The sequence below is a fragment of the Sarcophilus harrisii genome, chromosome 3, assembly GCF_902635505.1.
Source record: "Sarcophilus harrisii chromosome 3, mSarHar1.11, whole genome shotgun sequence".
Lineage (NCBI taxonomy): Eukaryota > Metazoa > Chordata > Mammalia > Dasyuromorphia > Dasyuridae > Sarcophilus > Sarcophilus harrisii.
The window spans coordinates 413616267-413643839 of record NC_045428.1 but is presented as its reverse complement, the minus strand read 5'-3'; the positions used below and the strand labels follow the sequence as shown (position 1 = coordinate 413643839).

Below are 27573 nucleotides of genomic sequence, written 5' to 3'. Positions count from 1 at the left end.
ATCTGTTCAACTATTGGCTTATAACCAAGACAGAGTAGCCAAAGAGCCTCACAGTAGATTCCCCAGTGCATGGATGCCTCAAAGCCCTGGCTCCCTGTCCCAGCTCCTTGCCCCAAGATCCCTGAGTTATGGTCTGGGCTCAGTAGCCTCTCCTCCTGCCCAATTGAATTAATCAAACAAATTAAAAAGAATGAAAAAATACAATGTAAATTACCTCATTAGAAAAGACAGACTGCCCTGAAAAATAGATCCTGGAGAGATAATTCCAGAATCACTGTACTTCCTGAAAGCCATAATCAAAAGGAGGACCTGGACAATATCTTTTAATAAAGTATCAAGTAGAGACAGCTAGATGGTACAGTGGATAGAACATCAGCCCTAAAACCCTGATATTTTGGAACCACATGACAAAATAAGCATTGAAAGAATAGCAAAATTAAGGGAACTCTTTGGGAAAAAAATACTGCAAGTGGACAGAAAGAAAAAATTCAACTGTTGGGAAACCACAATCAGGCTGAAATATTAAAGGATTGTCATGCAACATGATATTCCACAAGGCCAAGAAGCTAGAACTATAGCCAAGAATCACCTATGTAGTGAAATTAAACATAGTTCTCCAAATTTAAAAAAATAATAATCCCATGAAATAGAAGGATTTCAAGTTCTCACAAGGAGACCAGAACTGAACAAAAAATTTGACCTCCAATATCAAGATCTAGGAAAAGCCTAAAAAGGAGAAAAGGGGTAGGGGGTGGGGGAGAATGAGTAATCAGTGGAGATGAACTGTTTATATCATTACATGGGAAGTTGATAACTTGTAATTCTTAAAAATTTTACTACTAGTAGTACAGGAAAAGGAATATATATAGACAGAGGACATAAGTATAAGGTTAATTTGAGAGGATGACATAAAAAATAATTAAGGGATGAGAAAGAGAAGTACACTGGGTGTGGAAGGGAGAGGGGTAAATTATTTCACTTGAAAAGTCATGAAAGGCCTACTACAATTGAGTGGAAGATAAGAGGGTGAATGATGGGCATCACTTGAACCTTACCCTTATCAGTATTGGTTCAAAGAGGGAATAATATATACAATCAGTTGAATATAGAAATGTATCTTACCAGAAAGGAAAAAAGGAAGGATAAGATTAAATAAAGGAGGCAGAAAGATTATGTGATCAAAATCGTATTTTATCTCTTCACTACTACCTTCTTGTGGAAGGGAAAAAGGAAGGAAGAAAGGAAGGAAGGAAGGAAAGAAGGAAGGAAGAAAAAAGGAAGGAAGGAAGGAAGGAAGGATAAAAAAGGAACAAAGGGGAAGGGAAAAGGGAAGGAGGAAAAGAGATAAAGAAGGAAAGAATAAAGGGAGAAAACAAAGAGAAAGAAATAGGAAAACAGAGAGACATAAGAAAGAGAGAGAATAATAAATGCACAGCTTCATAACAAATATGTCTAGTCAACGCAAGACAAAATCCTGGCTTAGCACATCAAGAAAATATATGTCTCATGAGTACCTCATGAGTACAGTAAGGACCATTAAGATACTACTTAGATCCACACACATACACACAAATGATGTTAATGGATAAAAGTGGTGGCAATTATTCTTTCCAGAAATTTTTCAAGCATATGAAAGACGACACCTCATTGTTTTTAGAATAACATGGGTCACACCAAGTTAGCATTGCCAGCTCACTTGTAATTACAAGAAGACATTTTTGTAGCCTTTAGTCATTATTCTAAAACCCAGCTGCATCTGGAAAACTTGTCAAAGTTTCAAGTCTCTTTGGAATAGGAGCTCCTTTTAGATAAAAATGTAGGTGTTTTGTACGTTAATATCTTTCTAGATGTTAGATAAAAGTGTGTATAGGTATGTATATGTACACATAGGTGTGTATATATTTGACTGTATATTTTATTTTAGGTTTGTCTGTGGACCAAAGATTTAATTAATATGGTCATACTTAAATGAAAATAACAATAACAGCTAACATTTATATAATGCCTTTAGTCTTGGAATGTGCTTTTTTAATATTATCGTGTGAACATCACAACACAAGCTTGTAAGACCAGAAGTCCAGATTTTATTCTCCTCATTTCACAGTAAAGAAAATGAGATTCAGAAAAGTTCAGACTCTTTGCTATATTAACACAATTTGTAAGTTTTAGAGAGAGGACTTGACCCCAAGTCTTGTCAAAAGGAAGAAAGTTATACTAGAGTGTTATTTTCTCTCCTAAAATTTTTTTCCTCTTTCTAAATCCAAGACAATACAGAAATAGTCTCCTCAACCTCATATGTTCTGGTATAGATACAATATCCACAAAAAACTGAACATTTTATATCATGATCAAACAATCCTTGCCAATTTTGTGTTCAATGCTCCTCCCTTTAAAGTAAAGTTTTTCATTGTGGTGAAGATTAATAACTGAAATAGCTTTGCTGCCATGTATTTGCTTTAACCTAATTCTGTCACTGAGCAGAAGTAATTAAAAGTTAAACCAAAGCTAATACAGTATGGGATCATCAATCATAATTTGTGACTCATCAAAACAAACGATAAATATATATTTAATGAGGAAAAACCAGATTTAGTGGATTAGAATATTTATTTTGTGAGTAAAGTCCACATCTAAATACTTTGCAACTTGTATTCTAGCCTAACTTCCAGAATCCTGAGCCCAGAAAGCTAACATTTTCAACAAATGCTACATTTTCACATTTCTTGTTTTAAAAAGACAAGTATTCCCATGGCAGATTAACTTTCACAGTATTTTAATTAAACCTGATTAAAAATGCTAATACTGGCTGCCAATAATATGAAATCTATTTTTCCCCCCCTTCAAAGCATCCTCAGAAAGTAGGGCCATCATTTCCTTTGATGTTTCCATGTCAACCAACAAAGATGGATAAAGATATTTGTAAAGAGAACAAGAGATCTCCCCTGGCTTCTAGGATCTTCCATTTTAAAGAAACAAGATTTAAAAGCTATGTAATTCATTTTTGCTGCAAATCTTTGGTTTTGAATATTTTAATTTTATAAAGACATTCCTAGGGCTATTTTTGTACAAATGCTCCTAGTTTTTCTAGATTCTGCTGTTAGCCTTTGTAAGCCTTACCATTTTTCAGTTTTAATCTGTTTTCTAAGGCACATGTAATCTGTTTATGCTTTTTCTTCCTACCTCTTCATTTACTGCCCACAGCCTGGCATTGTGTTTTGGCAGGCTAAAGTATATTGTTTTAAGTATCATGGCACACTGAGCTTGTAGGACTTGAGACCATGCCCAGATCTATTTTGGTCCATTATTCTTTCTTACTCTTCAAGGCTGTTACCATAATATTTAAAGGTGAAGAAAGTGATGTAAGAAATTAATGAGTCAGATGTTCTCCAGTGCTTAAGTTATATCTAAATAGTGAGTTAAGGACTTAAGTGAGGCAATTAACTTGATCATTTCCCTAGTGTAGCATTTAGTGAAGTATTACTATAGCCTTGGGAGTTTAATAAGTGCTTATGTGTGAGACAGATAGATAAATGAACCATCATTCATAGTTGCCTTCTTTTGGGTAAATAGGTTTTAAATAAGATGTTTTAGGGATGATCACTTGGAGATATTTGTTCTGAGAAACCAGAAGTGTCAATTTACACATTTTTCTAAGCATAAGCCTAAAACAAAAGAGAAAGCTTTGCATCTATTTCTTGTAGAAATTGAGGGCAAAAAAATTCATTAGTATGCAGCAAAGCAAAATTTTTGTGCAATTGTTTTTCAGTCTTGTGTGACTTTCTGTGACTGATTCTGTTTGGAGTTTTCTTGGCAAAAATATTGCAGGGGTTTTCCATTGTCTTCTCCAGCTCTTTTTTTAATGGATGAGTTAAATGACTTGCCCAAGACCATATAGCTAATAAGAGTCTGAGGTTATATATGAACTCAGATTTTCCTGATGCTAGTCCCAATACTCTATCCACAGCACCATCTAGCTGCCCACATATATCAGAATTACTAACTACACTGAAGTCTCATTTGAACAATATCTCATTGCCTATGCAACTGCACACTACCTGTCATTTATTACTGGGTACACTTGTTCTTCCCCTTCAACTAGTAAAATTCATTTTTTCCTTTCACGCTCAACTTAAATGACACCCTTTGCCTGAATTCCTCCGACTGTCAGTACTTTCTCCCTTAAAGTTTCCTTGTATTCATTTTTGTATGCATGTACACATATGTCACTTGTCTTTGTATCTAACACTTAGCAATGGCCACATTCAGTAACCAGAATTAAAAGGAATCTTAGGCATGATTATTCTAATACATTTTCCCATGTTCTGAATGATCATAAACTTTCATCAAAACTAAATCAGACTGAACATAACAAATGATTGCAAAAGGAATCATCACCTAAAACAAACTTGCAAAAGAAATGCACAATGGAATACAGATATAAACCTCTCATTAGCATAGTCAACCCATATAAAATATCAAAATAGCGATTATGACTTTATTTAACAGAAATGTAGAAAAGGATAAAATTTTACACACACACACACACACACACACACACACCCCTTATCCTACACTGATGAGAATAAAATACATTGGTGGGAAATGACCATATTGCTAATTTTAAAACCTTTGGGACAATGGGAGATGCATAATTTTCTGGTCCTAACATTTCCTCCTATATTTCTCAATCATTAGGACCAAGTCTTCTCCAACCTTCAGACTAGAGAAAGACTGGAACATGAAGTAAAGACCAGAACCACTCTAATCAAGGCCTTATATACCATACTGAATGCTAAAACCCATTACATACTCTTCTGAGAATTCCAGGGAGTTTTCCTTTACATGGCAGTGATTCTTGCAATTAAAACACAGAGATCAGAGCAACGCCTACCTGCATCACTGCTCTGATTCCCAAACCTTTTCACCATAAATAGTGAGAAGGCTGAAATAGTCACTGGTGATCTTAAGCACAAGAGTCTGTGAAGGAGAAAAATTATACAGAAGTACAAAATAAGAGATCTTGTTTTCTTGTCCCATCATAGGATAAAGATGTCTAATTAAATATAAGATATAAATTTAAAATGTTAAAAATAACTTGTCTATGACATATTGGGATACAACTTTTTAAAACATGTAGCTTGTATTACAGAACTCTGGATATACCTATTCTGGATTTGGGATATCATCTGTGTACAGCTTATTCCTTTTCTTCTTGATATGTAATGTGAGGTAGGTATATGTAAGTTTAGTACAGTTTCTAAAGACCTATAACTCTATCATTACCAACTCTAGTTTAATAGTGCTTAGCAAGGAAATACAATAACAATGCTAACACCATCATCATAGGGTACAGGAAATAAAAGTGCCAAACAACTGATATTTAAGGGACCTCCTGCTTCTCCTATATCAAGTGATTCAGTTTGCATTTCCCAATACAAAAAAGTTCTACTGCTAGCTCGGAACTCTCTTCTGCTCAATCCTACCCTTCCCTAGTCCTTTTCCTCTCCTGCTCATTGTGACCTCTGGAATATCTCATTGACATACTTCCCTTCATTTTCAGTCTTTTATTTTCCAGATTCTTTCCAGGATCTGTTATTCACAGAATCCTGGCTCTCTTTGGAAGATAGTTCCTCCCTAGCCAACTTCTGCAATGTTGTTGCTTGATCTCTCATGTCTCTGACACAATAGAAAAGGAATAGGAGAGAGCATGCTCCATGCTCCCTCCATATCCTATCTCTGCCATCATCCCTTTTCCCATATATACCATCTGGTATAGATGTTGCAACTAGATGCTAGAATACTAGGTAAGTGCTAGTTCTGGAATCAGGAAGGTTTGAGTTCAAACCCAATCTTAGAAGCAAGTAACTTAACTTTGTCTGCTTCAATTTCCTTATCTCTAAAAATAAGGATAACAATCACACCTATTTCCCAGAATTGTGTCAAGGATAAAATTAGATAATATTTATTTGTAAGTTATTTGGCAAACTTTAACATCCAATAGCTATCCTTATTGTGATTTGCCAGCCTCCAAATCCCTCTTCTTCCTTTCTCAAAGAGTTCAACATCTATATCAGATGTTTTTTCTCTCCAATCCATATCTTGCTCCTGTACTATGGATTTTTCCCCCAAGTCATCTTTTGTATATAGAATGCACGTTTTTTCCTCATCTCAGCCTCTTTGGAATTCTTCTTTTCAAGGCTCAGCTGAGACACCATTTCCTCAGTAATTTCCTCTCCACTAGTTGTTAACAGTCTTTCCTTCCTTAAATTACATTGTATGTATTTATCTGTTTACATGTTGCATCTCACCAGGAAGCTACAAGTAGTGAAAAAATAGATGGCCTTGGAGCTAGGAAGAACCGAGTTCAAGTCTATCACATCCTGACTGTATGAATCGAAACAAGTGTCATAATCTCTCATTGTCCTGGGTAATTCACAATATAATAGAATCTGTGGCTATCAGTTGCAGAGAAGATGCTGAACTACATTCATATAGGAAATATCTTCTTCCAGGAATTCATTATAACAATTAAATCATAGCCATGTCCCTATCTCCTATCTCTCTATTAGAATGCAAATTCCTTAAGATCAGATTTTTTTTTCCTTTGTCTTTTCATCCTCAAAACCAGGTATAATGCCTGGCACAGAGTAACATTTAATAAGCATCTCATACATAGCAAGCACTCAATATTGAATTAATGACATTTTTTAAAAATCAAAATCAAATAGGTATGTGTGTATAATTTATTTATTTATTATCTTACTCCTTGCCAATAATGGGGATGATTGAGATTTGAATGCACTTTCTCAGTGTACCATTTTGCTCTGTAAAGCTATTGAACAATTCTATTTTATGGGGAATTTGGGGAAAGGTTTGTAAATATGATTCATCACTGTGGAAAACTTCTGACTGGACATCTCGAACAGATAGAGATCCACAACTCATCTGTCACTTAAACTTTTAGGAAATTGCCCAGAACAATGAGGTGTTAAATGACTTGCCCAGGGTCACACAGCTAGAATGAGTTAGAAGCAGGGTTTGAATTCAGGTCTTTTTACTTTTAAGGCAAGTTCCCTATCCCATATACCATTCTGCCATTTTAACATTTCTAATATATCTTATATTGTGAAAATGTGTAACCTGTATCGTTCAACAATTCCTCATAAGAAAGACAAATCATCACCAATAAAGAAATCTTTGGAAATTTTAGAATAATTTCTTCCTAACCTAATGAGAGTGCTATAATTTTGCATGTTTTCATTTAAAAGGCTAAGGCTTTTCATAAACTTACTTGTCTCTCTTCAGACATGGTTCTTGACCAACAAGTAAGCTCTGGGCAGCTCAGTGAGGATGTCCGCCACAGAGTCCATGAAGCCCTAATGAAACAGCATCACCATCAGAACCAGAAAAAGCTGACTAATAGGATTCCTATTGTTCGATCTTTTGCTGACATCGGCAAGAAGCAGTCAGAACCGAACTCCATGGATAAGAATGGTAAATGTCTTTTCACTGCGTTTCAAACCTTGACTTCTGCTTTACAAATTACATTGAACTGTATTTCTTATAGCAAAATGGATTTAATTTCTTGAAAGTCTCAGCTAATTCATGCATATAGCACTTGTATGAAGAAAGCCTGATAGGGTTAAATCTAAAGGCTAGGGATATGTTGCCTTAACTGGTGCAATAAGTTTTCATCCCCTCATAATAAAATTCCTTATTAAGCTTGTGTGAGGAAAGCCAATTGGATACACTTTTCCTAGGAGTCATTTACAAGCTGATAAAGGGCAAAGTATTCATATTGCAGATCATATAACTAAAAAGACTCATGAAGAGTCTACAGTTCATTCCACACTGCCTCCCCCAGGGGAAAATATATATATATATATATATATATATATATATATATATATATATTAAATAATAGCCCTGGATCTTGTGAATAGTACCATTGCTTTTTGCAGTTTTGCATCTCTGGTTCACGTGGAGGAGAATATTTTTTGTTAAAAAGGGAAGCCTATTTTTGGATGGTAAAATCATTATATGTCATTGGTTTGTGGTTATCAATAGTTATACCATACCATGTATGATTTGCTTCAGGCTATCCCTGAAGTGTCTCTTTGCTTTCCTTTGCTGCTCTTCCCTTTTCAATATTAAAGCATTGTGGAGGAGCAGTAGTTTAGAATTTCTACTGCCCTGCATCTTCCTGCCTAGGAAAATGAAGTTGTAGCTAGTATGGAATGAAAGTGAGAGTGAATGTAGATGATCTGCCTACAATTTCCTTCTGTTTTTCTCCCCAAAAAATTTTTGTGAGTTGGCATTCACACTGTAAATTCTATTGTAAGACCAAAACATGTTTATTGGATGTATGGATGGTATATCATTTTTGGAGGGACAGTGAAAAAACTATTCTTAAGAACTTTTAAAAATTCCTTTTTAAAATGTGTACAGACAAATTTTTTTTACAGATTTTGTTTTATGTATATATGAAACATAATGTTTCTTACTGCTTTTACCCATGTGTGATACATATACATATACAAATATCCAGGAAAAAATCTTTTGCAAATAGATTAAGATAATTAAGCCATTGAACTATTTAGGACTTGTTCTCTAAATCACCTAAGTCTACTTATTGATACCCATATACTTTTTAAATAATTGATTTAATATAGCACTGTAGCAGTTGTTATTTTTATAAAACGCCATGGATGCATGACCTATTTTGAGTCTCACAGCAGCTCTATGTGGTAAGCATTACAGATATCTCCATTTTACTGATAAAGAAACTAAAGCTAGGAGGGGTTTGATAAAATCATAGCTATTAACTATCAAAGCAGTATTTAAACCTAGATTTTAGTGAATCCAGTATTCCATCCCATAATCTATCTCCTACAATATTCTTCTCTTAAAAAAAAAAAAGCAGTGAACCATGGCATTGTCTTTGTATTGAGAAATAGATTTTTCTGTGTATATTTATAAAATTCATTAAGTATTATGGAATGTTGGAGGAGTTGCTAAAACACTGGCACACTAATGCATTATTGGTGGTTCAACTATTCTAAAAAACAATTTGGAATTATGTGAAGAAATTATTTGACTAAAATGTCCATATATTTTGCCCCAAAGAATCTATTGCTAGCCATATATTCAAAGGAGAACACTGACAAAAAGACTTCATATACACACACAAAAAAAACTTTAAAGAAGTATTTTTGTGATGGAAAAAGAAATACCTGGAAATACAGTAAATGCTCATGATTAAGGAAAGGCTGGGCAAATTGTAGTACATTCATGGAATATTACTGTGCTATAAGAAAAAAGATGAATACAGAGAAGCATAGAAAGACTTTTATGAGATGACACTAAGTGAAACAGAATCAGAAAAATCATGTACGCGATAACTGAAAAAATTATAAATGAAAACACCAAAAACAACAAGAAAAAGAAAACAACTGAAATAATATATTATAAAATTATTATGGCCAAACTTGTCTTCAAAAAAGAGGAATGAGAAGACATTTCTCTGCACGTTCTCCACATGTCTTTACAGACATGGGTGCCCATAGGTGTGGAATACTGCATATAATGTCAGCTATTTTTAAAGAAATGTTACTTAGTTTTGCTGAACTTTTTCTTCCTTTTTTATTATTTGTTATTGGGAAGCATATGGTAGAAAATGTAGGTAATGTAAAAACAAAAGTTACACATAAAATTTTATTTTTAAAATGGAGTGTTATGGGTAGGTTATGACACATAAGCATACATTTGTAAATTTTAGAGAATATTTCACTTTCTTTTTTCTTTTTTACTACATTGTATATTTAAACCATATCCCTGCCATAATGTCCCAATAAGGCATTCATAGACTGATGGACTGCAAATTTGCTTTCTGAAACATATGGCCACTAACAAATGTTAAAACATTGGAGTTTCTATATTTAAAAGACCTTAGGATAACTTATTATAAGTAGAATATTTTCATTGTGCATGTAATGCCAGTATCTATTTAGAATGATGACTTTCAGAAACCAGAAATGGATATTTTAACTCTTTTAACTGTTTGGTCATGTCTACAATAATGTCAAAGGAACTGACAGAAGAAAAAAAAAACTCAGCGAATCTGTTTCAATTTGGTCTATGTAAGGCCCAAAGTAATTTTCTGAAAAGTAAACCTTTTCCTTTTGGTGGAAGCTTTTTATCATAGGCAATAACTTCTATTTTAGAAGTTTCATTGTAAGTTAAGGGCTCACTTAAAGAGGCAATGATATTGTAGTATAAATGTATTATGTTCATCTCTTAATTTTTCTAAGGATAGCTTTTGCTAACTAATAAAAGGAAAAAGAAAAACAGGGGCAGAAAGAGAAGTAAATGGATTGATAGATTGTAGATAAAATGAATAAAAAATAGTGCTTTTAATAGGTTGTAGATAAAATGAATAAAAATAATGCTTTATCTGATTATATCTCTTTAACCTAAATTACCTAAACCATCTCACTCAGTTAACATCTATAGACAAAGTTATGGTGGTCAATATTGCCCTAAGTCTACTACTACTGGAACTCTTACTATAACATGAAATCTCAGTATTTATTTCATGTATTTTAGTGGTAAAACTATTTCAGATTAAATAGATAACCACTGTGAATTTGAGTCAGAATAATTCTAAAATAATTCTACCACCCAGCTTTAATCTTTGTTCATATAGCTCCACAGCAAGTCACATTTTAGGGTAGTAAGAAGCCAGCAATATTTCTAATATGATTTATAACAACCAATTACAGAGCATTTGCAGTGTGCTGTAAGAAATGGTTTTCTTTGGGAGCTTTGTAACACCTTTTGTGGTTCTGTTTTGTTCCCCTACATACTTTACATAATTATATGTATATATGAAGATCTGAAAACATGAATAAGATTCACTATTCAGGAAAATAAAACTCTCTTCAAGCAACAAAGTGCAAAAGACCTTATTAATGGAGTTCTGATTTATTTTAAAGGCTCTAAAGTTTTTTAAAACTATGAATAATGGAGAAAAACACATGATTTTTATAGATTTTAGTACAAATTTCATATTACATATTACAATAGCTCATTGGAACATAGATTTGTATAGTTAGTCCAACTCCTCATTTTACTAATAAGAAAACTGAAATCAAGTGAGACCTAATGACTTGTTTATGACCACAGCTAAGTGATAAAACCAGAATTTGAATCTAAGTCCTGTTATCAATGTTCTTTCAGTAGACGTAGAGTGTAGTATAGACTATAGATGTAAACAATAGTACATATGATAATGCATATCACTGAAGTCAGTTTTAAGGGGTGAAAATAACATCATCTTCCTATATCAAATCAATATTTGTTTCTTGCAAAATAATTGACTAATTTTCCCTCCAAATTATAGGAGACAAATTCTTTAAGTTGAAGGTTCCTAGAAACACTAAGATCTATTCCAATTTCCCCCGAGAATATGGATAAAGGTCTTTATCTCATACTGCATGTTCATCTTCTTCTGAAAAGAATAAGTTGTAGTCTCCCCAAAGCCAACTGATGTTAGGAGGATAAGGGAGACATATAGAATATTGTTTCTCCCTCCTTCAACCTCTCCCTCCTCCTCCTCTGAACATACTAACCATTAGAAAACATCCAATTGTAAATTTGGCATCCTTTTTGTGAACTTCCATCTTATGGGGGTTCACAATCTTAGGATTGGGGACAGGGCGTGATTCTCCCACCCCAAGTTTGTACTTTTCAGTTTTGTATTTTTAGCAAGTTTTGGTAATGAATCCACTTGCTTTATGCTTCATATAATTTTCTTTTGTTTTCTGCACATTCTCTACAGGGCTAAGATGTCAGAGTGCTATGGATTTACCATGCATTTTTAATGCCACCATGCTGTGTTTAACTTTCACTTTTCATTAAGCATCAAAACTGTGAGAATTAGATGCCTGATTTTGATGTTCCAATAAAAAGTGACAGTTGCATTTGGCATAATAACAGAAAAAAATTATAGAAAAATAATATCGACTTTGACTTTAGAGCCCTGGAAAGGGTGTTGGTGAAAAGTGCTCAAAATAAATGTATTGAGAGTATTTGAATTATTCCTTTGAAGCCAAGAGGATCTAGCTAAAAATAAGTTTTTTATATTACATCTAGGCTTCTTGTCATAGATGACCCAGAAAACAAATCCTTGTATATTAGCACATTTCATATTCAAAGAGGTGGAGTTAGAATTAGAACTCTATTACATTATATACCTCTGATTATCCTGAGAATGGAATATTGTGTTCCCTCTTTTTATGACCCAGCTCCTATCATTTTTTTCTGTCAGTCATTTCACTGTTTTCTACTTTCTTTACTAATTTTCAATTTATTTCCCTTGAGTATATATATATATATAAATATATATATATATATATTTTTTTCCTAGTCTTCTTAATTCCATAATGGTGCCACTGATTAAAGTCCCAACATGAACTACAGAAGATTTCAAAGGATCCAAACGACAGTTAGAGAAACAATGTTCAGGGCAGCAATAGGCCACTGAAGAAAATTTGGTTATGGAGCATGAATGTACTGCTCTAGGTTCATTCAGGCTGCTACCGAGTAGAATAATGAATAATAAGAAGTAATGAGATTAAGTGACTTGTGGAAAACTATCTTGTCACTGTAGATTCTCAAACATACTATACTTTATTTCACTATCAGACTTAAAATGGTTTTCTTCATTCAATATGTGTACTCTTTTCTGGTTTCTTAAACTCATCATAGATCACAAAAAAGAAATAGAGGAAGTGATTCCCCTAATCTGACTTTGCCTTTTGATGGTCAGGAAGAAGTTAGAATAATAATTTGGGAGAATTTTAGGGAGAAATTCTAAGAGGGAAAATTTGTTTTAAAAATGTGAGCAATTGACAAAATTAACCTGGGAAGAATAACAGTAAAACCCTACTGAATAAATCATTTATGGCATGACTGGCAATAGTCCAGTACAAAGTTAATGAACAAATAAAAGCATGTTTGTTTGTAGAATCTGTTAACTTGAAGTAGGCTTCTTAGTCTTTCTCTGATTATAGAACAAGTCCAAATTTTGGCCTCTATTTTGGTATGATGTGTTTAGTAGGTTGTTTCTTGTATTTCATTAATTATTCACAGGCTTACTAATTTTCCTCTATGGTGTTACTTGCATCCTTTTCATGTTATTAAAATAGAGCTCACTTAATCAACATTTTCTGAATATTTACTCTTTCTTTCTCCATATCTCCTGTTCCCATGAGTAGATGTATATTGTACATGTATGTAATTTTGTCATTCATCTTTATATTTCTTTATTTTGCTCTGTCTTGTGTCTGTCCCTAACAGGCTCATCTCATCTTTGTACTTCCCTCATCTCCTATCCTTTGGGTACTCTAAATGCTCGTTGAAGGTTTCTGAGGTAGTGTAAAACCTATCTAGCTTGGGCTCCAGGTCAATAGTAATGTACATCCATGTCTTCATACTAGTCTCCTTCTACTGCACACATATATGAAGTAATGAAAGCATAATGCAATTCACTTGGGTCATTTAATATTCTTCTGACGGTTGGTATTTAGTGAAATGGACCAACTAGAAATTATTTAGACTCATTTTAAAATAAATTTCCAATTGTTTTAAGCACATATCCGTACATTGAGGAAGAAAAGTTTCTTACAAATGTTATAGATTTACATGAATTCATATATTGTAGAAGTTATTTTGCATAGGACCTTTTTTTAAGGCTGCCTCTTTGTAATTGCTCTGATAAGTCATCCCTCACAATTGGAATGTATTTTGTCCAAACTCTACCTCTTAGATTTCCTTATTATCTTGTAAGAATCAATTCAGATGTCGCCTTCTCCATGAAGCCCAGCCTAGGACTGCCAGCTATTTAGTGGTCACTTTCTTCTCAAATATCCTAAGATAGAATATGATAGTTCTCTTGTCCTTTTTTCATTACTGATTCTGTATTATACTTATAAAATGTAAAGTCGTTGGAAGTAGGAACTGTTTGGGTGTCCTGTTTTATTTGTTATCAATGTCTTGCATATATTAGATACTTAATAAAAGTTTGCTGAATTTAATTGTTTAATTGCAATGGAATGACCTGAGGTATAAATATTTGAAACATTATGATATTGTCACTAGTCATACATAATGCTTTTGACTCCTTCTTGCTCTACACTATTTCCATTCTAGTGTGCCCTTCAGAAAACTTGGGTATTTTCTTCTTCTTGAGTCTTACGGTGTGTTTTTAATGATGGTATATATTCTTTCTTGTCTGTAAGGTTACATCATATACAGTGACCGAGAGGAAAATGTGATGTCTCTAAAAGAATGCACACATTTAAATTGAATGGGTACAATATAAGATCATTTTGCTAATATGCAATTTTAATGAAAAACCTCACATTGAATGTTCAGGCATTGTTACAAATTATATAGATTTAGAAACCAGTTCTCTTTGATTCTAATAGTTTAGAAAAGGAGTGTATTACTATATAAGAAATAACAATGGATAATCCTAAATTACTTAAATATTTGCATTTTTAACACTCCTGGTCACGTACCAATTAGAATATTAAAAGTTATTATTGGTTAAGGCTATTTTTGCCTTTTATTGCTTTTGTTTAATTATTATACTTACTATATTATATATACTTCAGCTCCATTACTATACTTAAAAGATTAATGTTGAATACAGCATTGTATGAGACTAGACAAGGGACCAACTTCTACAATTTATGAACTCATCTAATTCTTATATTAATTAGTCTTTAAATATTTTGCATAGAGTCAATGAATGACTACTGTCATTTTTTGCCAGTTTTGTGTGTGTGCACTTCCATATTTTCAAGGGTAATCTGACACCTCAGTAACAGGTATATTTGGACATTATAATAACTGATTTACGTGAAGAAATGAAAAATACATACAAATTTTAATGGGCATAGTAAAGATTGTATGAAGGAAAATATGGGAGACCCAACATCAATAATCATGGTGGAGAGCAATATGATGTTCTTCATCTCTTATTATGTGTATATATGCATATACCATGTATATACAATTACCATTCATAAAGTTTGAAATTTGCCAATATCCACATATGTGTACATTAAGATTAAAGAGCGACTTGAGCAAATGCTATTCTATTCACAAACACAAAAAATAACTATGTATCCCAAGCTTAAGTCTTGTTTAGAGGGTCATAGTCTGCTTTATGCATTGTAATTAGTAACTTACTTGTTTTTGTTTCTGTACTAGATTGTAAGCTCCTTGAGGAAAAGGACTATGTCTTCCTAATTTCTGTATCCCTTCTTTCACAGTGCTTTCCAAATAAGTTGAAAGCTCAATAAATGTTTGTTGAATTGAATTGAATTTCATTGGGGAAAAAAAATAGTTCAAGCTTATGTAAAATGGTGTGCTTCATCAGAAACTATTATTCTCTATATATTGACTGAGCTTGGGCTTTCATTAGCAAATATGGCTGTACTTTACATAGGATTGTAAAATTCAAGCCAATTATCACTTGCTAACATAATGACTGAAATAATCTAAAAAGATCTCAGTTCAAAGAAGCAAATGACTACAGTTGACAGTAGAAGCATAAATATAGCCCTAATTAAATTACATTTCTAATAGTCCCTCCCATAACCCAAGTTTGGTTTTAAGTCATTACATATATATAGCAAAGTATCTGACCTCACTGATGGTTTCTTTAAGAACAAAGAAACAAACAAAAACATTTATTTTTTCTTATTGAGAAAATAGGTTTTTTTTTATGTTTTGCCTTATAGAAATGTTGACTTACATTTGTGATTTCAGTGACACAGGAATATTCTAAAGAACTTCCATACCAATACAGGGCCCAGTGTAGCATTTTAGAGTCTTAAATTTCTAGGGACATTGAGAATTTAAGGGACTCAAAGTCATATAGCTAAAAAGTATCAATGGTGGGACTAGCACCAAGGTTTTCTTAAATCAAATCTAGCTATTTATTTATCCAAATATGCTGCCTTTCCATGCTTTCTATCTGATATTAACAATTTTGAATTTGTATCTAATAGCTTTTGAGAAGAATTCCTAGCTTTAATGTCCTCTAAAAAGTTTGAAAAGCTCTTTTCATTAGAAAGATAATATACTATAAATTCCTGGTTCATTAATAAAAGGTGAAGTTAAGTTGTGGTTTAGATTACTGTATACACTGCAACGATTTATTTTTCTATATTAACAGAGCAATAGGGCCTGAATCAGTGCTTTCATTGGCTTAGGAAAAACATAAAGGAGGAAGCTCCCATTCTCAATGTATATTGTCACTTATGCTACTGCTTATCGTTGTTATCACTGCCTAGAGCAATAAAGAATGAAGCAAAATGCCCAAGGTCATATAGATACTGTACTTTAAAGTTAAGATTTGAACTAAGGTGTTTGTAGCCTATTCTCTATCCACTATTCTCTGTAATTTTCCTTTTAAGGATAAGTTTAATAGATACTAGCAAGATAGCTGTGTAACTACAGAGAAAAATCCAACCTATAAATCTATAAAGCCAAGCCTCAAATGAATGAGTTAGCACCAGATTTCCCAGTAATGTGTGATAGGCTGAGGAGAGAAGTGCTACTCCCTTCCTTCAGTAGGACCTGTCCTGTCTCTCCTACCCTCAGGGTAGAGTCTATTTGCATCTAATTATAGTCTAGAGCTAGCAAGTATTTTCCAGCATAACTCACTCAGAAAAATAAAGGTGTAAAATGGTCCCTAATAACTACAAATATATCATTTTGCCCCCATCTTCTGGTTTACTTTACATATTACAATCTGTATATAATTTATAGTTTTTGATATTTGTCTAAGGTTCATATAAGTTAAACTATTTGTCTACTATGGGCACCTAACTAGTAAGTGCCAAAATTGCTTGAAACCAGGTCTTCTTGAATCCAAATCCAAGAGGAATAGAATTGCCTACAGCATGCTATTATAACTTCCATCTACATTACTACATAAACATATATCTACATACCTATGTCCCTATTCATATATATCTGTCCATAGGGAGATGTACTGAGCCTGAATGAGCCCACCGTCCCAGGGATTAACTTCAGGAAACTTCCAAAATATCCTTGAAGTTCTTGAAAGTTTCTAGGGGACCTCTGGCAAATAGATATAAATATAGAGACAGAGATAAAATGCATTTATCTACATTAGCCTATATTGGCAATGTGGTGTGTGAGATAGTGGATAAAGTGCCAGGTCCGAAGTCAGGAAGATCTTCTCAAATTCATATCTGGTTTCAGACACTTGCTAGCTATGTGATCCTGGGCAAGTTACTTAACCCTTTTTTGCCTCAGTTTAATCATCTATAAAATGAGCTAGAGAAGGAAATGGCAAACCACTCCAGTATCTTTCTAAGAAAATGCCAAATGGAGTCACGAAAAAATTGGACATGACAGAAAAATGACCAAACAACAACAAACACATGCATATACTTTTACATGTATAGAGCCTCATCTTTCCAGATGAAGAAAATACCTTCACTAACACAAGTCAGCAACTTCTCTGCAACTTACTCTTAGTGTTGTCTAGAGCCCTAAAAAGTTTAATAACTTATTTAGGGGCACAGAGCCAATATCTGTCAGAGGTAGGGCTTCAACATAGGTCTTCCTGTCTCCAAGGTTAATTATCCACTAAAATTTTGTCTTAAAGAGCAAGAGTTTCCAAATCCTTTCCTAGTAATGAGTGATAATGTTTATCAATAATTACTGACATGAAGTTATTACTTTGTCCACACTTCATAATTCTGCAACAGGGATAAAACAAATTAGTGATCTGCAAATAATATCAAAGCAAATTAAGATGTGTAAAATGCATATGCTTAAATATTCAAACATATTGAGTGATTTGAGAGCTGTTTATTAAACAGCCTGTGTTAGAAATATGAAAATGAAAACATGGTTTACTTAATGTAGCTATAGATTTTGGCTTTTTAAAAAATGTTTTCTATCCAATTGAAAATTATATACATGATTGATTCTGCAATAATTTTAATTCTTGTTTTTGATGAATTAAAATAGAGTTTTCTTGGATGTTTTTATATTTTATAAAGATTTCTATAAAGGGATATTCCTTATTGAACAAATATTCAATTCAACAAATATTTATTAAATGTTTTCTTTTTGTAAGGCACTGTGCTTTGCTTAGATATTTATTAATGAAAACTTCATTATCTAAAGTGCTATTACAGAAAAGTATTCAGTAAATTTAGGTTTAAATATATTTAATGTTCTTGTTCATGAAAACAAGAAGAAATGATGCGAAACTGGTGATTGAAGACATCTGTTCATGGCAAAATGCATTACATAAAGTTTTTTTTTTTTTTTTAATTGCAGTTGTAATTTTGAGAATGGTAAATTGAATGGCTGCTAATGAACAGTTCACATTCATAACTGCAAGTCTGCAGCTAGAAATGGGAGAATGGAAATTGTTTCTGTATTTAATTCTGACATTTTGGAAAAGTTCCAGATTCTTCTTTGAAACAAATGAAAAATTAGAACTTCTTCCCTTTATTCTGGAATAACTTGTGTCACCCTAAATAAAATTGTTTTTAGCTTTAATCTTTAAAAAGCTCTATTTTTTCACTTTGTTCAGTGAAATTAAAGGAATGTTTAAGCTCTGTTTTTGTAAGTAATTTTAATTTTCAGAAATTATGTGTCTGACCTAAAAAATGAATAATACTATTTGATACAGTTAACTATGTAAAAGGCAAAACGATTATGCTTCTTGCTAACAATGTTATTCAAATGGAGTTTTTCAGGTTTCTTACAATAAGTATAGGTTAGTAGACAATAGAAAGATAGTGATATCTGAGACTAGATAAGCACAATAATCCTGAGAAATTCAAACTAATACAGATTTGAGTACTTAGAAATAATTTCATGGAGGTAGCACTTACTATGGACCATGAAAAATGAAGCAGGCTTCATAACATAAATGGTTTGTTTGTTTGTTTGTTTTAAGTACAATTCTCACATTTAAGGACTTTGAATATAGGAAAAAAGAGAGAGATACTTCCCAAACAATGAGCTTCAGACTTTTATGCTCTTAAGACTTAAATAGAAAAGATAGGATCCTAGGTCATACTCACCTTGTGATGAAGGATATGAATGTAATTAGAAAGGGAAAAGACCAACTTTATTAAATTAGCTTGCTCACCACAAGTTCCAAGTATGATTACAAAGAATTTTTCATGAATCTTTTCTGGTCATCAAAAACTTGATATGAGCCTACGCTTTACCCCAAATCCAGCTCTAATAAGAAATTATCAGTATTATGCCTTACGAGGGTTGGTGAAATGCCAATGCAATTCAAGAATTTATTGATCACTATATCACAGGAGTTTCACAGGAGTAGAAAATGTGTTATAATGTTTTCAAAAAATTTCCCTTAAATATTATCAGTCCTATCCTTTTCTTAACCTACCTAGAGTTGGTTTCTTCTTTTAGAAATTTTTAAATGGCTAGATTTTTTAACATTTGTTTTTAGGTACTGTCCTGTAGAATATACTGTAATTTGAACTCAACATAGAGACCTTTAAATACAATTTGGAAGTAGGATATCAATTTTTTTCATATTACCTTGATTTAGATTTTTACTTTGAGAATAGGTTTCTATTATCTTATCTGAGTTCTCCCATTTCTATATGCAACTTTTTGTCTGAGAATGTGCCTGTTAATATAGTTATACCTATAATGATCTTTCATGCTCACATGTTTCATAAATTCAGTAGGAAACATAAGTAATATAGTTATCTGTAATTTGAACTTCTCTTAATAGTTCTACAATTATGTAAGTAGTAATTGCTTGAATTTTGTAATGATAATCTTTTTGTTTTAGCAGCTCAAGTTGCTTCTCCCCAGTCTACACCAGCCAGCATTGAAAATAAAAATGATGTGAGCAGAGAAAACAGCACTGTCGATTTTAGTAAGGTAAATAAGTTATTGGTTTTGTTTTCATTTTTATTTGGGGGTCATATATAAACAAATTTGTTTTCCTCTGAAAGTTACCAAGCCATATTCCAAATATTTTTTGTTAGTATAAGTGTTGTTTTTAATTAACAGTATTTCATTTCTCAGCCAAAATCTATGTCTAACTGCAGATAATAGTAGCATTTTGTTCATAATATAAGGTTTTGCTAATACCATAGCATAAATACCATAAATATACACATTTATGCATCAGGTTTCAGCTATTGAGCAAGTATCTCTTTCAAGTAAAATAATACATTTTTTAATCTAAGAGAGTTTGAAGATTAACTAGATCCTTTCCCCATAGGGTAGTACTACCTTTTATATATCTATATAAATATAGATACATTTACATTTACATGTGTATGCATATGTACTCATGTTGTACACATATATGCCTGCAATGGTGCATAGTGGATGAGTAGTTCTGCTTTCAAAACTTGCCTTTGCCACATAATAGCTAGGTGGCCAATTAACTTAATTTTTCAGTGCCCTCAACTAAGACTTGAAATAGAAGAACATATAACTATCTGCACTATCAAAGGGAACTTCCTCAATTGTTCTCTGCACCAATGAAATCAGAGACTTGAACAAAACACCAAAATTTATCCACTTCTTATGTGTATATGTGTACATACATTTGTGCACATATATTTGCATGGCTCTTCTTACAATGTCTTTTAAGTATTTTTCCTCACACATTGGAAAGAAAGAAAGAGATAAAGAAAGAAAAAGAAATGCATCATTGCTTACACAGAGGCATATTTTAACATGTCAAGCATGGCTTACTACATCTGAACATAAATTGAAATGTATTTTGAATTAAATCACAGAAAATAAAACTGGTTCACAAAATCAAAGCACAGATTTCAATTGAAGGCACACATTATATCCTGTACTTGAAATGATCTCTGTTAGATAAATAATATATCAATCAAAAAGAAGTGAGTACATGGACTATTTTTCCTATAGGCAAGCCTACGTGCCAGTCTCTGACTGATCAATGAACATGAAACAAAAGTAGTTTCAACCATGCCTGATAAATGAAAAAAATGAATATACCCTTGATTATCTTAATAAAATAATTTACAAAATCATAGGTCCAAGACGTTGAAATAACAGTTACCTTAACTAATATGTAATAAAACATGCAATCAGAGTGGAAATGGAAACTATGATTCCAGAAAACATAAGAGGAAAAATGTTACTCCTCTCCTGGCAAAGAGGTGATGGACCTCTCAGTTTTGGACACAGCTAATATGAAAATCTGTTTAGTTTAGTTTGACTATGTACTTTTGTTACAAGAGTTTTGTTGGGGGGGTTTTCCCCTGGTGGGTAAGGGGAGATGGGAGAGATGGAAAATAAATGCTTGTTAATCAGAAAAATGAACTTGAAATTGAAAAAAGAAATGGGGGAAGGGTAGGGGAAAGGGATGAGGTAAGGGAACTCATTTAACTCAAGTTTTTAACAAGACTAATCCTGAGCTGCTTTATGGAATCTGGAATCTGTCTGCTAACCAGCCTAACTGATCCAGGTCTAGTTCCAAGCATATATGTTCCTTCTGTTTCCTGGCTGAGTATCCACAACAGCATATTACACCAGCTGAAGTCTGCTAATTGTGTATGCAGGGACTGGGAGGCCAGCAAAAAGGGCATAATAGTCCATGTGGGATGAAACAAAAGCTTGAAAAAGGACCTCCACATCAGCAAGAGAGAGAGGTGAGGGTGTACTCTGGATCCATTTCTACAGTAGTTAAAAGCATATTTCACCATATGGAGACACATGGTTCTAAAGTTAGGCTAGTATAAATTTATTCCATCCATCAACTTTTTTTTAAGCTGTTTTTAAGACATTTTGCATCTTCATTCATCTGACAGCTGGAATAGAATTACTGTCTCAAACAAGCATACCCAGAATTCAAATAACATTCCTGGTACCTGAAACAATAGTGTATGAGAATAGTGGCACTAACTGCTTTACTTTATAAAGACTTTCACAGTGTATCAAGGTCACATTTATTTTTTTTTTTTCAAAACTAGTGCAGAATACAATAAACCAAATTGCTCTGCCTTCCCAAGAAATCACTTAAAATTATATTTTACCTTTGTAACCCTATGTCTTTGTCTTTGTGTATCTTTTTTTTCTTTAAAAAAATCTATCATGTCCTTATTTGGAAAAAAAAAAACTTTCATGTTGAAAAAAAACTATAGGTAGCAAATTAGAAAGATTTATATCACCTTTGTAACCCTATGTATTGTTAAGAAGTTGTCGTTAGATAAACATAAAAAGCAGACCTACTTTCCATTAACCTTTTCCATATATATGTATTTATATTGATATTTCTTAGAAAATCCACTTTTTTCAATGATCTTTCCCATTTTTAAAAAGTATGATTTAAGTAGTTAAAGTCTAAGTTAAATAATTATTTTTTTAAATATTCTATATACATGTCAACCAAGTTGCAGATCTAAGCCTCTTGTTTTTCTGTCCTACTGAAAAGATTTTGGATTAAAACTTCTATGAGATTCTACCTTATTTACATCTATATAAAGAAAGAACCTCAAAAATATTAAAAATGCTTTTTTGTTTTTCAACCAGAAAAAATAGAAGAAAGCAAAGGCAACAGTTATATGCCACTTCAAAAATGCCTACCACCCATTACAATGTGATTTATTTCTAGTTTCTTTGGCTCTTTATAAAAATTCAGTCTTGTTCAGATTATTAAAAATTCTGATAATTTCTCAATAATGTTATCAATTTACTTGGAAATTCTTAATATTTTAGTTCATTGTATATTAGTATGGAATTGCTTCATAGAGCTTGTATTTGTAGCTCCAAAATTTATGAAAACTATAGTTTCTCTTTCAAATCTTATAAAAAACAAACTAAATTCCAAAACTTCTCATATTACCTGCCCATATTGCTTATTTATATGATTTTTGGCATTGCAAATGAGAACAATATCATTTGTGTAATTTACAATATGGTAGAAAACAGAATCTTACCTGTCCATATAAATGTGATCTTTTAAAATACATGTTAAAAATATTGAATTTCTTTTTTTCCTCAAAATCAACACTTAGTGAATAAAATTTCCATATTTTTCAAACACCATTAGTTTTTTTTTTCTCCTTTGTAGTAACCTCCAATGGCTGTAAATATTGGGTTTCTACAGGCACACAGGATATCATCAGTCTGCATTAAAGTATCTAATTAGGTAAAATGATTTTTAAATGACCTAATATTAAAAGTGGAAAACAAATATCATCTAGTATTTCATCCTCATTTTACAGGGGAGGAAACTGAAGCCCAAAGAGTGAAGTGACTTGCTAAGAGCTGTAAAGCAAATTAATGACAGAGCTGAGAGTAGAACCCATACAGACCCCTTGAGTTTCTGGTTGGAGTCCTTTTTAATATAATGTATATTATTTTCATAAAAAGTTTAAAAAAAAAACATTTCACTTTTCCCTACGCCCTCTGAAATGAACACGAAGGATTTAGAACTTTTCCTTCCAATTTTCTAAACATTTTCTCTACCATACCAAAGTACAGAGTGTACTCTCAAAAGAATGAGGTCAATTATGTCGACTAGTATCCCTGTACTCTTTTAGTTTTACTATTAACCCACTTCCATGATCAGTATGCAAAATGACACAGCCCTGGCCCAGATGAAATCTTTCCCAAACTAATGGGACATTCTTATCATCTCTGGTCCCAAACTGTAGCAAAATATCTGTAGCAAATTTTCCATGTTCTTTAGGGTCTAGGAGAATGAATGTAAACCTTGATTGAGAGGGGACCCAAAAGAAAAAAAAAAGCCTATCTTTGTCAAGGACATTTCTAGATCAGATGCTAGCAATTAATTAGATATTTTCAGGGCTATACCTGCTTTTGGACCATTCTAGAATAACCTCCAGGATACAACTCAACACTAAATTCTCAAGATTATTTTAGGCTTTAGCTGTGACACTAGGCAGTCACAGAATTAATTTAAGAACACTTTCTTAAACCAAATTCAGTTCAAAACAGATTATCATATGCTTTTCCAGGAAGTATAGACATAATTGACTCATTTTTATAATCCAAAAACACCTTCAGAAATGTAGAAGGAAATGATAGACATATGTATTTTTAATATGTGCCTTTAAGAATTAAAATAGGAATCAGTACATGGACCATTCAGTTCTTTTTTTTTAATAGCTTTTTATTTACAAATTGTATGCATGGGTAATTTTACAACACTGATAATTGCCAAACCTTTCGTTCCAATTTTTCTCCTCCTTCCCCTCACCCCCTCCCCAGATGGCAGGATGACCAACACATGTTAAATATGTTAAAGTATAAATTAAATAAAAAATAAGTATACATGACCAAACCATTATTTTGTTGTACAAAAAGAATCGGACTCTGAAATATTGTACAATTAGCCTGTGAAAGAAATCAAAAATGCAGGTGGGCAAAAATATAGGCATTGGGAATTCTATGTAATGGTTCTTAGTCATCTCCCAGAGTTCTTTCGCTGGGTGTAGCTGGTTCAGTTCATTACTGCTCCATTGGAATTGATTTGGTTCATCTCATTGCTGAAGATGACCAGGTCCATCAGAATTGGTCATCATATAGTATTGTTGTTGAAGTATGTAATGATCTCCTGTACCATTCAGTTCTATTCAATTCAATAAAGATCTATTTAGTATATACTGAAGACACAAAAATAAGAGAAAGAGAAAATAATCCAACAGTCTCTACTTTGTAGAAGAATACATTTTCCAGAAGGAATATGACATCAAAATATAAAAATATAAGTTAACTTGTAGGGGAAAACACTAAGAAGTAGGGGTTTAAAGGAAGGACTTCCCCTAAGATATTGTACCAGGACTGAATTTTTAAGGAACTAAATACTATATGTAAATAATAATTTCACATTTATATATGCACTTTGAAGATTATAAAACATTTTCCTTCCCTATCTCTGTAATGTTATTTGAAGTATTATATGAAGAAACTTGAGCTCAGATAAGGGAGTAACTTAAACAAGATTGTCCAGCTAGTATTTAAAGTGGAGTATGACCCCAAATCTCCTGAATCCAAACTCAGTGCATTTTATTCCTTCTTGGTGTCCCCTTATTCTATTGTATTTAGCTAAGTGATCTCTAGAGACAAAGTGACAAGAACTGCTTCTAAGTATAAAGGAAAAAATCATCAGACAAACTCTTATCCAGGTAGTCTGAGGTTCCATTTTCATTTTTAAAAATAGATTCCAATTGTGTTTTGAATAACCTAAGCCACTATATAGTCTCTTTTCCAGAGTTTTCTATTTTCATTTAAAAAAAAAATGACTCCTCTGGAATTTTAATCCCTTAAGAACCAGCCTAGGGAAACACACAAACTCAAACAAAAGAGAATAAAGGAATAAAAATAAGGTTATCCTTCATGCCTAAGTTTCAACAAGTCCTTAGCTTTGCTCAGTTCTGCTACTAATTGCTTTATAATACTGTGGAAAAATCTTTCTTCTATTCTTTCTGTTGCTGGTGACCTTTCCTAGATCACTATAGGAACTTGTGATGAGCTCTTTCACAGACTTTTTCTGTAGGGATCTGGCTGGGCAGAGAGGCATTGCATTTCTCTTTTCACTGTGTACATTCTCCATGTCTTTGTGTTTTGCGAGAGGGGGAAGAATAATAGCTCCCTTTCTAAGACTGTTTATTGAAATTGTTGATAAAAAGATTCAAACCAATAGTATAGATATAGGAGGTCTCTATTATTACAAAATTTGACAATCTACAAATGATAATTTGTAATTTTCTTACTAGTAGTACACATAGTAAAGATAAATACTGAAGTAAAATGGAAAAAAAAATTTGTTAAATTTACTGTATATGTCCTTAAACCACTAATAAAGTAACTGTGTTGTCACACATATATAAATTACATACTTACCTGAACATTTGTTTGGCTCTATTATCTGATCTATGTGGGAACTCCCTCTAACAGTGAAAATCACAATCTTTTCATGCCCTAACATCTTGTGTAATTCTTCTGTAAATACTAAAGAGGATCTGCCCAATCTGTTAAAGGCCTACCTGTTTTTCTTTTAATATTTCAGTAATATCAATATGGTGCTTATTTTATACATCTCTCATACCATATGACTAGCTTCCTTCCTTTTACAATCCCATATGTCCTTGGTAATGTATTTCAATCTACTTGTATACAGTGACCCATGAAAACAACTCTCTTGTCAATTTTCACATTATAAAACTTGCTCAGTAAAACTAGAGCAAGTTTTCATTTTTCAGTCATGTGTGACTCCATGATGCCAGTTAAAGTTTGGTAAAGATAATACAGTGGTTGACCATTTTCTCCTTCAATTCATTTTATAGATGAGGAAACTGAGGGAAACAGGATTAAATGATTTGCCCATGATCATACAGCTAGTATCTAAGGCTACTTTTGACCAAAAGAAGATGACTCTTCTTAACTCCACTTTTCTTTATCCACTGTGCCACTTAGCTGCCCCAGATCCCTATTAGTGTGAATAATAAATACTCTGAAATGGTCATATTATTTGAATTTGTACTTCATATTGCCACTGAGCTGGAACCAATAACCATATTTAACAAACCTGTTGAAGACCTTAACTTAAAAAAATTAAGGTCTCCTATTTCATCCAGGACCATCTCCAGTGATCCTGATCTATATCTTGGACCCAGATGACTCTACAGGGGAAAGTGAGGCAAATGACCTTGCACAGCCCTCCCTCACTTAAATCCAATCCACTTGCATGCCATGGCATCACCTCAATAATATTATGGTCCTCTTCAAGAACAAAGGGCTAACAACTTTGAATACCACAAATATGTCATCATTTCAGGGAGATTCATTATTCATACTTTGTGATCTAGTTTTAATTTTGGTATTCATCTTGCAGAGCAATCTTTAATTAAAATAAATTATGTATTTCCTTTGTTGAAAGTCTTGGTATCCTTTCTTTATTCCATAGTCCTGAAATATCAAAAAAGGACAATTTAGGTTTTTTATTTAACTGGATTGGATACATTTATCCTCTCAGACCACAGGGTGACCCTTTGCCAATCTGTGTGCATCCTTTAGCTTTGTTTTTCAAATATTCCTACCTGACCATATCACTTTCACTTAAGAGAGAACACTTACATTTGATAAAGATTAGCCAAAAAATAATAATTTGACAAATTCTGAATTCCTCAAATAAAACAATCTTTTGAAATAGAAATTGGTTTCATTTTAGTTGTCTTACGTGAGTTTATTTAGTAGCTGTTTATAATATACAATTCTTGAACATATTTTATATTTCTTAATTCAGTGTACTTATAAATAATGAACAGATAGATCTGGAGGATCTGTGAAGACTCCTCAGTGGTTCTGATTTTCTTTTACCTGCTATCAACCTTTTTCTTCTTAAAGATTTTTAAGAATTAAATTTTCCTGAGAGGCCATAAGAATTTTCTCTTTAACCTGACACATTCCTCTTTCAAATATGAGCTTTTTATAAGGCACCTGAAAGCC

The 27573-nt window shown here is 32.7% G+C and overlaps 1 protein-coding gene across 6 annotated transcripts in view; it reads left to right on the top strand.

Moving 5' to 3' along the window:
- SLC4A10 (solute carrier family 4 member 10) overlaps positions 1-27573 on the top strand; it is a 361700-nt gene that overhangs the window by 243136 nt on the left and 90991 nt on the right. For 3 of the 6 annotated variants that reach the window (XM_031960579.1, XM_023499231.2, XM_031960580.1), the window contains exons 6-8: positions 7306-7494; positions 19901-19992; positions 21660-21749. In XM_031960579.1, the coding sequence (XP_031816439.1) occupies positions 7306-7494; positions 19901-19992; positions 21660-21749 (371 nt within the window). The remainder of the gene's footprint in view (positions 1-7305; positions 7495-19900; positions 19993-21659; positions 21750-27573) is intronic. The other 3 variants (XM_023499232.2, XM_031960581.1, XM_003763896.2) reach the window with 3 other exon arrangements.